Below are 13,495 nucleotides of genomic sequence, written 5' to 3'. Positions count from 1 at the left end.
TCTGCATCTCCTCCCCCCCAATCCATGGTCTTCCAAGAGGTCTTCCTCTTTTCCTCCTGCCTGGCAGCTCCACCCTTTGTCCAGTAGAGCCACCATCTCTCCTCTGCACATGTCCAAACCATCTCAGCCTCGCCTTTATGAGCAGACCTGTCCCTCTGATGGACTCCTTTCTAATCCTGTCCATCCCTCAGTGAAGATCCGAACATCTTGAGCTTTGCCACCTCAAAGTTGTCCTCATGTCTTTATGTCAGCGCCACCGTCTCCAAACAATCCATCATAGCAGGTCTCACTGCCATCTTGCAAACGTTCCCTTTCACTCTTGCTGCCATCCTGTCACAAATCACCCCTAACACTCATCTCCACCCACTCTCTTCTTCACTGTCAGTTGATTTGGATGGTTGACCCCAGGTATTTAAACTCAAGCAGCCTCATAACCTACTGGAAACACACAGCTTCCACTGCACTGGAGAGAAAAAAAATCATGGAAAATCAGCCTGCTGGTAAGGCCTGGTCACACGCCTCAGAGCCGCTCTGCTAAAAACATCTCTTTGCACCCAAAGACATAGATAAGCAGCCGCACTGAGCAGGTGGCCTGTTGCTGTGACACATCAGCGCGTCCACCATATTGGATGTGGCAGATCTGTGATATAAACTAATCCAAGTGAATGGACTGAACTTCATAAACGCCTTTCTACAAAGTTATTTAGTGTGTTTCATTCACACATTCAAATATGCACTAATAAACACTGGAAAACTGCCAGGTACAAAATACTTCCTTAACTCCCTCTGATAATTAAAAATGTTAACTCCACGTATGTTATAGGGTGCAGCATATTTGTATTTCTAATGTTTTTATGAGTCTTTACAGCTACTGATGTTTGTAACACTGTTACTGCAATGATAAACGTCTACAATAACCAGATCCTGACATGTAGATATAACATCTGCAGGTTTATGAATTCAAAAAGGCATTTTCTATTCATCAATTTTTATCAATTTAAGTATTAATGACGATCTTTAAGGAAAAAAAATGAACAAAGTTTACAAATTAAAATAAGAAACTGCAATACAAACTGATCTACTTCATTTTCTTTAAACAGTAAAACTGTATACTAAAATTATAAATCCATGTTATTGCATACAATAAAAAATTATGGTTAAAAGGTAAAACAACAACAAAAAAAGCGCTGTATCCAATTTTTGTAAAGTGCTTCATAAATTAAATGCTCCTATTATTACTACTACACAAAAACAAGGGCCAAGAAGCACAAATGCAAAAATACTCAGCAGCAAACAGGTCTGATTTGACCTTAATCAGTCTGTATTTGTATCAGAGTTGTTAATTCGGCCCAATGTAGATTGACTTCATTGTTTGGAGGTGCACCGCAGGACTCCATAGTGTCACTGCAGCATCTGAAAATCCTGTTTTCAAAATGCTAGAATGGCCAAATACGATCAAATCAATTCTTCAGTCTTACCTGTGAAAGGTAAAACCGTGTGATCCCGTTTTGACTGTAAAATGGTTCCAACAACGCCATGCAGCACCAGAGCGCAGCATCTCTGTCATGTTATGTTTGCCGATTTTGCCACATCCAATATGGCGGCGGTCTAAGTGTGTATGTCTATGGCTGCACGCACTCGAAACCTTTCACTCAAACTGCAGCTTAAAGTTCACTTTGACTATATTTTGCTTATCTCTGAGTCTCCGTCACGTGCTTTCCCACGTCACCTCCACCCTGACAGTCAGCAGTTTGATCCCAGCCCAGATGAAGTACACAGCTTATCTGAAAGTCACCCACAGTTTAACGAAAGCATGCCTCATTCACACCCCACGTGTAAAAATCACCGCTGCGCTCCGTTAGTTCCTAATCACACACAGACGATATTCTCTTGAATTACGAAGAACTGCGTCTTAAGGCAAAGGCCCACCTGTGCACTTTGTGGAGAAACTACTTCTTCTTCCTCCTCTTCTTCTTTCGCTTCTTCTTCCTCCTCTTCTTCTTCTTCCTCTTGTTTCTCTTCTAGAGACACCATTTAGGCTTTAAAATAAAGCCAAGCCTTTCAGCTATTCAGCAGTTCAGCTGTTGAAGCTCATTCAGCAAATAAAGTTTCAGCTCTTTGAAGCATTTCTTAGCATTTCAGCTGCAATCTTTCAGCTTGCAGCATTCACACTGCATTTTCTTCAGGAAATGCTTTTTCTAGTTAAAATAGCTGTTGTGTTTTGTTTTCCAGTCAAAGTCAAACTCTTGGTTAGTTTCTGCTAAAATTAAAATGAATGAATAAATATCCATAATGGATGACCATTTTATAAGATGAGAAAATGATTTGTTTATTAACATTAAAAGTCATTGAAGAATGGTGTTGTGTGAGCCACAATTTTGCTTCATTCTGTAAAGATCGCATTCTGTGTAAACACAATTCTGACTCCAGTGGCAATGATTTAAAATCCTTTCTAATAATATCTCCATGTTTTACCTCGAATTAAGCAACTAAAGCAACCGAAAAAGGTTCTGGAAAGACTTTGGCTGCAGTTATTTTTAAAACGGTACAAAAGGATCCAACCTTTAGTCTTCAGCATTAAAACCCAACATGGCAGACACCCATTGCTTCTTTGACACTTCCTGCACTGGCAACTGATGCAGATTAATCCAATAGAGACATAATTCCTGGTGAATAAAGCAAGCTGCTATTTATGTGTAGAAAGTGTACCTGCTAGATCTAGTTACAATAAAGGCAGGCTATGAATATAGGATATGCTACGTACATTTAATCCATTTTTCAAACACATCTGCTTTGATAGTTTTAGTCTGACATGCAGGTGGAGTGGCAGAAAAAGATTGGATGTAGGATTTATCTGTTTGCTCAGTTGAGATACTGAGTGTTTTTAATGGCAGCTTCAGTTTAATTACGAGCCTCTGTGACTTTTAAGCACAGGGTGTGTAGCCTTTCAGTTGTCGTCTTCTGATCAAACACCTTGGAAGATAAGCTGACTTTTAATAAATTGGCTAAGAGGAAAGAGAGAGATTGAATGATGAAGTAAGAGCAATAAAAAAAAAAGTAGGGAGAGGTAGGGAAATCGGGCTTGAGGCTTATTAGTTCCACCAGTTCATATCCTTCTTCTAATACCTTCGCTGCTGTATCCTTTGCATCTTAAACAGGGCTGTTTGCTTTGGGCTAAAACTTTGGGTATTGCTTGATCATGCAGACAAAAAAAGCTCACAAATATGCACCCAGCTGTGTAGTGTAAACAGTGAGTGTGCACTGGTGTGTGCTTCCCTTGCAGCGGGAGGTCTATGCATCACCTTTGCAGGGGGAGCAAGAAGGGTTGGGGCAGAAAGTAAATTAAAGAGAGGAAAGTCAAAACTTTGGTGTGTGTGCGCGCATGCGTGCGTGTGTGTGTGTGTGTGTGTGTGTGTGTGTGTGTGTGTGTGTGTGCGTATGTTTATAATACCTTGTGGGGACAATTTTCCTGACATATACTACGTTGTGGGGACCAATTGCTCCTTGTGGGGACTGGAACCTTGTCCCCACAAGGGGAAACCCTGTTTTTGGGTCAGGGGTCAGAGTTAGGGCTAAGGTATGAATTGAGTTTAGGTTAGGGTTAGGGTTAGGGTTAGGTATGTGATGGTTAGGGTTAGGAAAAGGGTAAAGGTAAGGTTTAGGCTGTAGAAATGAATGGAAGTCAATGGAAATTCCCCACAAAGATAGCAAAACACACTTGTGTGTGTGTGTGTGTGTGTGTGTGTGTGTGTGCGTGCGTGCGTGCATGTGTGCACCAGAATAAAAAGGCAAGACAAGTGAGTGATGGAAATGTAGTGCAAAAGCAACAGAGAGGAACTGAAAGAGACACAAAAAGGTAGCGCGGGGAAAAGGTTGAGAGAAAGACCACTTGATAAAGTTTCCACCTTGAGTGTGGCTGGAATGACAATGATGCCATTATGTGAGGAGAGTGTTTGCCAAGGACACTGCCATCACACAAGGGAGCTGGGAGCAAGCCTTCAACAGGGAATGGGCAAAGGGGAGACGGGAGGATGTGTGACGTTAATGACAGATTCCTGAGTAGATTTCTCTTTTCCAATGCATGATTCTCTGCTTAATATGGCTCAGTTAGACATGTCCTTAATTCAGCCCCCCCCCCCGGCACACATTCTGGTGTAGTGAAAGCATTGATTAGACTTCAGTACAGGCCCAGCATGCATAAAAATGGAGACCCATAACAGGTTTTTAAATTGAAGAAATGCTGGCATATGCGAAGTATTGGTGATGTGAAGAGCGAGCGTGCGAGACAGACATTTTATATCAAGCAAGGCTAATTAACACAGCAACTCCTCAAAAGAGTCTCTGCCAATCAGGAGGTGAGGACTCCACAAAAAGCTCAGGGTGTGTGTGCATGTGTGTTGGTGTGTGCTTTTTTGTTTGTTTGGGCATACAGAAACCTTTCCTGTATTAACATTCTGCCCTTAGTGCTAAATGACCCAGCACATAATTACGAACTCTGAAATCCAGATGGTCAAACAGAGGAAGCAATTTTAATTTCTCACAGAATCCAACACCTTTTACCCTCATTTGCTCTCAATATTTAAAGAATAAGACAGGCCACACAGCTTTTTTCTTTTTTTTTAAAATGTGAACCTATTTGAATGGTAACAAGTGCTGTCTGTGTATAGCCACTGTGGCAGATCTCTCTTAAATAGATAGACACAATGTGTCATCTTTATGTGTATATCTGACAAAAAAAGTAGCAAACTTCTAAGGAAGGTAAAAGTAGCTATATAACTGCCTTCTCACCTCAGCTGTCTTCTCAGCAAAAGCATGCTTGATGGACAAGAGCAGTTCGGTATGACAGTAGGTCCATGTTAATGATTCAGGGTTTTGAAGCATTTACAGGTACAACACGCAATCGTGTTTCCACTCAGAAATGCACAGGGGCGCTAACCGGCCATCAATCTGTCACTGGTTAGTAATGGAACAGAAATGTGTGCATCTGGAGAAACAGGCAACATGCAGTGCTGACACTTAAGCTCTTGTAGGGAGCCATAAAACACAGTTTTGACTGCACATCTGTCCATTAGCAATAAAATACAGGGCCAATAAAAGAGGGTATCAAGGTGGTATGGGAGAGGTGTATTTACGGCGAGGTTGCACTCCACCAAGATGATGCAAAATGAAAAAAAAAGTATGTCTGCTATGAGGAGGCAAGGGGGAAAGATGCCTGGGAACATAGCACTATATTTAGAAGTTGTTGTTTTAGCATGACATCTGGGTCCTGTCTGGCACTTACTCTTCCCCATGCTTTACACTATTTGTGTTGTGTGCTTGCTCTTTTTTTTTTTTACACCCAAACTCTGTAAGAAAACTGTTTCTGTTCTTAGCTGTGAATAACATCTGCCACTGTCTTGTACAAATCCTCAAACAAAACGCTGACTCATATAATCTTAAAAAAAAAAAAAAAAAAAAAAAAGAAAAGTTTGCTCTCAAGGTTTGGATTTGGCAGGGAACAATTTAGAAATGAAAGGCAACAACAGTTATGATTTTCCTTGTAAAACTGTCTGACAAACTGCAAACACTCCACGGGATGATTAAAGGATGACCAAAACAAGAGTGAATCAATGGAGCTTTCATTATCTAATCTTAATGAGTTTGCCTGTGTAAGAACAACCCTTGACCAAAATCATGCTGCTTGCTGCATGGCATTTTCCTTCAAAATGAAACCACACTCTTTGGACAGGTTTGCGTTCTCACGAGAAGACTACTTCCAGCATTTTAAACAATCTGTCGAGCACAGTCTCATTCTGCGCCGCTAATCCGAATCTTGTATCTCCTGCATGTTTTTGCAGTCTTCACCCCCCACTAGCCTTTTCTGATTACAAATAATAATCACCATGTGGGATCCATCTGTTGTTGGGCAAACATCAAATGAGTGATATCTGCCAAATCCATTTGGCGAGACAGCACCTTCAGCTGAGGGGCTGAGATGCTGAGAGTGTGCCGAGGCTGTTGCAGCAGATGCTTTCAGGCAGTCCAGCCTGTGCTTATCGCCCTCACTCTTTGTCCTCACCTTCCCATTCCCACACATCTGCTCTGTCTGGTCCCCTTCCAGCCTCCTCTTTCTATTCTGCCCTTTATCCTCCCCTCTTCCCTCCCCTCTGTCCTGCCCTTGCCTCACTAAACCCATTAGCTCTGGTACACACACACACACTCAGCACTCTCTTATGTAAAAGCTGTAGTTTAAACACTGTAAAGACTGGAGTGAGAAAGCTGTGACAATAATGCAGCAGCTTCCCTAGAGCAGCTATCCTGTAGGTTTAATAGGGTTATAAATAGTTAAAATATTACTCCTGTGTTCATACATAACTTCTGCCATGCAGTCAACTGAAAACTATCTCCTGAATGGATGCTGGACAGGGAGATGTCGGGTCTTTTGAAAAAGATTCATAGGCCCAGTGAGAAAGTTACAGTTTTCTGAAGCATGCACATGTGAGTACACCTTATTACTCAGCAAAATAAATGTTTCCATGGGCTACTCACCCTTTAAACACATAGAGTCCCAAATGAGCCTGTGAATCTTAGGGATCCTGGGCTTCGTTACATACTTCAGCTTGATAAATTATGTGCCTCTTCTGTCATAAAAAAAATATGTAGCAAAATGTGAAGTGCTGTTGGTGAGCTAAGCATGCTTCCATTTAAGATTGAAGGTTGTAGTGCCAAAGTTTTCTCTTCAGACAGTTAAAAAAAAAAAAAAAAAAGTTCTGTGAGCACATTGCAAAATAATTTTGCAAAAATCCATCAGTGACTTTACATCTACGTGTCACAAAGAGTTAAAAGGTCACCAGTGAAATATATTAGGAAGAACCATGGTGTAAATGATCTAGGAAAGATAACTAAATATATGAAGTAAACCCAAATTATTATGAGAACCCAGCATTTTTGGTTTAATAAAGTCATGGTAAAAAGAAAGTATACCCTCTTTCAATTCTGAGGTTTTACATATCAGAACATAATAAAAATAATGCATTCATAGCAGGTCTTAAAATTTGGTAAGTACAAGATGTAGCATATTACACTGTGTTATTATTTATTTAACAAAAACAAAGCTAAATTGCCAAAGCAGAGTGTGAAAACTAAGTATACAATTACTGCTTCCATAGGCACTAAGAGAGTAAATAGCAACCAGATGCTGCTAATCAAATGTATTTGATTAACTGATCATCTGTGAGTCCAACCACCTCTATAAAAACAGACATTTTGACAGTTTGCTGGCCTGGAGTATTCAGGTGTGTGTTAACACTGTGTCAAGGACGAAAGGTATCAGCAGTGCTCTTAAAGAAGCAACTGTTGTTGCCCAATCTGTCAATCTGGGAAGGGTTATTAGGCCATTTCCAAACAATTTGAAGTCCATCATTCTGCAGTGAGAAAGACTATTCACCAGTGGAAAACATTCAAGAGAGTTGCCAGTCCTCCCAGGAGAGGATCAAATTCACCCCAAGGTCAGACCATGCAATGATCAAAGAAACCTCTCAGCACGTTAAATGTTAAAGCCCATGACAGTACAATTAGAAAAAGAGTAAACAAGTTGTTTGTAAGGGCTGGCAGGACTTCTGGAAAGCGATTTCTGGAACAATGTGCTTCTGACAGACGAGACCAAAGTGGAGATGTTTGGCCATAATGCACATTTGATGAAAACCAAACATAGCACATCAGCACAAACATTTCATACCAAGTCTCGAGCACAGTGGCAGAGGGGTGATGAGGGGCACCTTGCAGTCGTTTGTGACCATGAACTCCTCTGTATGCAAAGTATTCTGGAATCAAATGTAAGGCCAACTGTCTGACAGCTAAAGCTTAGCCCAAATCAAATCGTGCAACAGGACGAGGATCCCAAGCACAGCATCAAATCTGTGAGCTGTGCATCCACGAATGCTCGCAAACCTCAATGAAGTAAAAAGAATTGTAAAGAAGAGTGGACTGAAATTCCTCCACAATGATGTGAAAGCCTGATAAAATCCCACAAAGAATGATTATTTCAAGTTATTGCGCCCAAAGGTACCTCTACACACTGCTGAATCATGAGTTGTACTTAGTTTTTCACACTGTTTCTACATTTTGGCCTACTTTGTATGTCATGTGTTGTTGATCATCTGGTAAAGACCAGATTTTTCATTATGTCCTGATTTGTAAAACCTTCGAACTGAATGCATTTTTTTTTTTTTACCATAACTGTACATTAAAATTTTGCTTATGGTAGAAAATAAATATATTCATCAACTCTCCTGTTAGCCTACAGCTACTAACAAGTATATATTTGATCCAGCAAGTGCACTGGAGGAGTTAAAAATGACTTCAGTATTTGTTTGGTAACAGATGGCTATGCCAGTAGCAGCTGCTACATGCGAGCAACAGAATATTAAGCTGAAACCAGCTGCTGGTGTAAAAATACGCTGAAAATAAACTTTTAAAAATAACCCAGCTCAACATATAATACTAGGACATAAAGTCAGTGTTAAAACCGCAGACTATTCAGCATATAAGTTCCTTTATATACAAAAGCTAAAGCTATCATGCATTTATGTGGCGAGAAGAGAAATATTCAATCTGCTTAGACAAGCGGATTTAAAGCTGCTTCCTAAGGCAGCAGTTGAGATTCTGGCTATATGCTCTAAATTTAGCAGTGTTGTGCTGTTTTGTACTTGTTAATTAATGTTGTATTTCAGCAAGGGAGTAACTGTAGGCAGCCTTGAATGCTTTATCACTCTAATCTTGTGCAGGTGTGCACAGTAAGCACCCACAAACTATTGACTGTCAAACCAAAAACCTGATCCCCACAATGCAATACTTAAGTATATTTTATAGATGTAAATTTTATTGTAGTTGATATTACAATAATTATATATAACATTCTTGTTGTACAGTTTCCATAATGTTTGCAACAAAGGATTACTTTTTAGGTTCTTCTTATTCTTATTTATATCATTTCGACATATGCAATGCCTCTAACTGCTATTCTGAACAAAATGACTTTTTACTGCTGCTAATTTTGGTTCAGTATGATGCAGAGGAAATCATCTGTCACAGCTGAATGAATTTTACCAATTTTTGGGGCATAATATTGCAACTACACAGCGTCAAACCACTGCTAGTCTCACATAGCCAGATTTATCTCCGCAGCACTGTGTCAGAGCTGGAGAATAGTGCGGCTGCACCCATTATCTTTCTGCTACAGGGTGAAAAAAGGCTTTTCTGTCACCAGAAGAACCAAGTTGGCCTTATTACATGATCCAAATCTTCATCCAGACTTGCAGTTTTCAATTTTCAGCATTCTCTGTAGGTTGCCAGCTCAGAGGTTGCTGTTGTTGCTTCCTATTGTGAAAGGGGCTAACTTGCAGATAGCGAAAGAGAAGATTGCGGTGTGAAATGTGTGCCCACTGGCGGGCTTATACCCACACTCTAAGTCACACTACTAGCTCACTTTCATTCATCCACATTTCTCTTTTCTTGTTTGTCTCAGAAACCCAGATAAAGGCCTTCAGTTCCTGATCTCAAGAGGCTTCATCCCGGACACACCCATCGGTGTTGCCCACTTTCTGCTACAGAGAAAGGGCCTGAGTAGACAGATGATTGGAGAGTTCCTCGGCAACAGCAAGAAGCCCTTCAACAGAGATGTCCTAGAGTGAGTAGCCCACAGGATTGCACACATTGATTCCTGAAATCATTTTTGGTGACTCTTCTTAGTAATCTACGAGTATCTTTTCTCAGGGGCAGGGTCAACTATGGTCCTGGATTTGATGGTTGGGGAAAATTTCTCAGCCTTATTAGTTACAAGCTGTGCACAGCTCTAACTCGGGGTCTTATTATTCCCTGAAATTCAATTGTGAAACCTAAATTATAACTTCACTATCTGCTTACATTAGAGCTGTTATTTTTTTGCAAACACGTCATTATAGTTTTCACTGTCATAAACACAGAAACTCAAAAACAAGCTCAAATTGAAGTGTCGTGCTCATAAATCTAGGTTCACTCACAAGGCAAGAACTATGAAAGAAATTAAAGGAAGTTGATAAGAAATAAAAAATTTCTTGCCTCATGAACATTTCATTTGTCATCATTACATTCTTGTTAAAACTATTATTATAGGGCAGAAATGAAAAACAAGGAACAATTTATCTGTGATCTGATAATGTAAATATTACTTTTCATAAACCTCAATTTCCATTTTGAACACAGGGAAGATGTACTGAAGTGTAGGAGATAAGGTGCTGTTTTATCTGTGTGTGTCATGATCCTGGGCCGGTGGCCCAGTGCTTTGTGTTCTTTTGGTTATGTTTGGTTATCTCTGATTATGTATGTTTGGTTTCTCTCATGTGGGTCTTCAGTTGGTTATGGGTTTGTGCTTAGTCTGCATTATGTCTTTGTTTACTTCCTGTTTTAGTTTGATAGTTTAGTACTCCCTGTGTGTCCTGTCTAGTTGTCTTCCCTTGTTGATTAGGTAGATTCTGTTCACCTGTGCCCTGTGTTCCCCAGCTGTTTCTTGTTACCCACCATTGCCTTCTGTATGTATTTAAGCCCCTGGGTTTGCTTTGTTCTTTGTCGCGTCATTGATGGTTGTTCTCTGCTGTCCTGCATGTACGTCTGTTTGCTCAAGTCAAGTCTAGTTAGTTTCACGTCTCTCCGTTAAGTGTATGCCAGGGAGAGCTCATGTTAATGTCTGTCAGATTGGGGTAAATAAAGCGAGTGAATGAATTACACCTGTCCCGAGTCTGCTATTTGGGGTCCTCCTTCCTGCCTGCACGGCGGCCTGCCATGACAGAATGACGCGACCACGAATGGACCCCGCAGACTCCGACCCCTACAGTGGCACTCGCCTGGCGCTGGGGGGACCTGCTTTTTGGAACGGTCCCCGGCGACGCCACTCACCTCCTCCTCCTAAGCCACGAGTTATCCGCACTGGCGGAATTTTTTTGTCTCCTGCCGCTCGCTCACCTGTCACTCCGCTCACTGGTCCCTCCCCTCCTCAGCGGGCGCCGCAGCCATGGCGGAAGGGGAATTCCTGGCAGCAGCTGCATGATTCGTCCCCGGAGCCGTGCGGTATGACGCCGCGGTTTTCCACGCCGCAGCCACGGAGGACGAGAACCCGGAGGAAGCAAAGAGACTTTTCGCCGGAGCCGCCGCCCGGAATGACTCCGGAGGAGTCGTTTTTCCGGTTCCTGGGACACAGGGGTCCCTGGCCTCCCAGCGCTTCCGCTTCGCCGCTGCCTGCCGCTGAGGGAGGAAGGCCAAGCTCCCGGCAGCATCGGAGAGAATCGCCGCGGAGTCAGTCACCACAGCTTCAGGTTTCCACACAGCCGTCACCGCTTCATACACCATTAATCATGTCCGTGAGTGACTCTTTGTCTATGCCTGTTTCTTTGCACCCCAAAAAGAAAATAATGGAACCAGATTGTTGTAAACCACTGTGTAAACAGCCCAGTGAGGGATTTAAGCAGGACTCCTGTAAACATGTTTTGGAATTGTGCATTCAGTGGTTTCGGCAACCCTGTGACAAGCAGGGGAAAGCCATAGCACACAGACTTCATGGACTAATAATAGAACACCCCTGGCTTACGGACTCATTACCACCATTAACTCATAGTTATGTAGAGCGAATACTGAGTTGGACTGAACTCGCTTTTCCTTCAAAGACCCATAAAACTACTTCTGATACTTTGGCCACAGAAAAGACTGCAGACACCCATTTCCATGCAAGAGATGTTCCGCGGGTGGAGGCAGCCACGGACGGGCTGTCCTCTGCACCCGTACCTGTTTCGCGGGTGGAGGCAGCCACGGACGGGCTGTCCTCTGCACCCGTACCTGTTTCGCGGGGGGAGGCAGCCACGGACGGGCTGTCCTCTGCACCCGTTCCTGTTCCGCGGGTGGGGGGCAGCCACGGACGGGCTGACCTCTGCACCCGTTCCTGTTCCGCGGGTGGGGGCAGCCACGGACGGGCTGACCTCTGCACCCGTTCCTGTTCCGCGGGTGGGGGCAGCCACGGACGGGCTGACCTCTGCACCCGTTCCTGTTCCGCGGGTGGGGGCAGCCACGGACGGGCTGACCTCTGCACCCGTTCCTGTTCCGCGGGTGGGGGCAGCCACGGACGGGCTGACCTCTGCACCCGTTCCTGTTCCGCGGGTGGGGGCAGCCAGGTCCAAGCCTTCGCATCGGTTTTCAGCGTTAACTGCAGCAGCAGGGTCTCAGTCAGCCTCAGCCTCAGCTCACTCCCAGCCATCTCAGTCAGCTCTCCCTCACTCTCGGTCAGTTTCCACGCAGCCAGATTTCCCTAGCTCTCGGTCAGTTTCCACGCAGCCAGATTTCCCTAGCTCTCGGTCAGTTTCCACGCAGCCTGATTTCCCTAGCTCTCGGTCAGTTTCCACGCAGCCTGATTTCCCTAGCTCTCGGTCAGTTCCCAGCTTTCCACGCTCGGTCAGTTTCCACGCAGCCTGATTTCCCTAGCTCTCGGTCAGTTTCCACGCAGCCTGATTTCCCTAGCTCTCGGTCAGTTTCCACGCAGCCTGATTTCCCTAGCTCTCGGTCAGTTTCCACGCAGCCTGATTTCCCTAGCTCTCGGTCAGTTTCCACGCAGCCTGATTTCCCTAGCTCTCGGTCAGTTTCCACGCAGCCTGATTTCCCTAGCTCTCGGTCAGTTTCCACGCAGCCTGATTTCCCTAGCTCTCGGTCAGTTTCCACGCAGCCTGATTTCCCTAGCTCTCGGTCAGTTTCCACGCAGCCTGATTTCCCTAGCTCTCGGTCAGTTTCCACGCAGCCTGATTTCCCTAGCTCTCAGCCAGCCGCTCTCCCTCAGCCTCAGTCTGCTGTAGCTCCAGCCACCTCCCAGTCTCAGTCTGCTTCCACGCAGTTCGCTCCTGTAGCACTAGCTCGCCCTCAGTCAGCTCTCCTGTCACCCTCATCCTCACCATCTGACTCACCCGATCTATCTGCAAAGCAGCCCCAGTCGTCGGAGGAGACGGCTGCGCGCCCTGCAATGCAGCCAGGGAGTTCCGCTCAGTCCGAGCCAGGGGGTCCCGCTCAGTCCGAGCGCTCCGAGCCAGGGGGTCCCGCTCAGTCCGAGCGCTCCGCGCCAGAGGGTCCCGCTCAGTCCGAGCCGATGGGGGTTTCCGCTCAGTCCGAGCCAGGGGGTCCCGCTCAGTCCGAGCGCTCCGCGCCAGAGGGTCCCGCTCAGTCCGAGCCGATGGGGGTCTCCGCTCAGTCCGAGCGCTCCGCGCCAGAGGGTCCCGCTCAGTCCGAGCGCTCCGCGCACGAGGGTCCCGCTCAGTCCGAGCCGATGGGGGTCTCCGCTCAGTCCGAGCGCTCTGAGCCAGGGGGTCCCGCTCAGTCCGAGCCGGTGGGGGTCTCTGCTCAGTCCGAGCGCTCCACGTCACCCGAGGGTTCCCCACCAGAGCCCGGGGTCGCCCTTCTCCGCCGCCGCATGCCCCGCGGTCGGCCTCCAGTGTCTGCTCCCCGTCGC

At 44.8% G+C, this 13,495-nt stretch overlaps 1 protein-coding gene across 1 annotated transcript in view; it reads left to right on the top strand.

Annotated features, from left to right (window-relative positions):
• The window catches only part of iqsec3a (IQ motif and Sec7 domain ArfGEF 3a), a 131,774-nt gene that overhangs the window by 76,582 nt on the left and 41,697 nt on the right, over window positions 1-13,495 (top strand). The window contains exon 5 of the mRNA XM_030720436.1: window positions 9,506-9,667. Coding sequence (XP_030576296.1) covers window positions 9,506-9,667 — 162 coding nt within the window. The remainder of the gene's footprint in view (window positions 1-9,505; window positions 9,668-13,495) is intronic.

This window comes from Archocentrus centrarchus, chromosome 23 (genome assembly GCF_007364275.1).
Source record: "Archocentrus centrarchus isolate MPI-CPG fArcCen1 chromosome 23, fArcCen1, whole genome shotgun sequence".
Taxonomy (NCBI): Eukaryota; Metazoa; Chordata; class Actinopteri; order Cichliformes; family Cichlidae; genus Archocentrus; species Archocentrus centrarchus.
The sequence above is the reverse complement of the archived record's forward strand: the minus strand, read 5'-3'. Positions and strand labels throughout refer to the sequence as shown.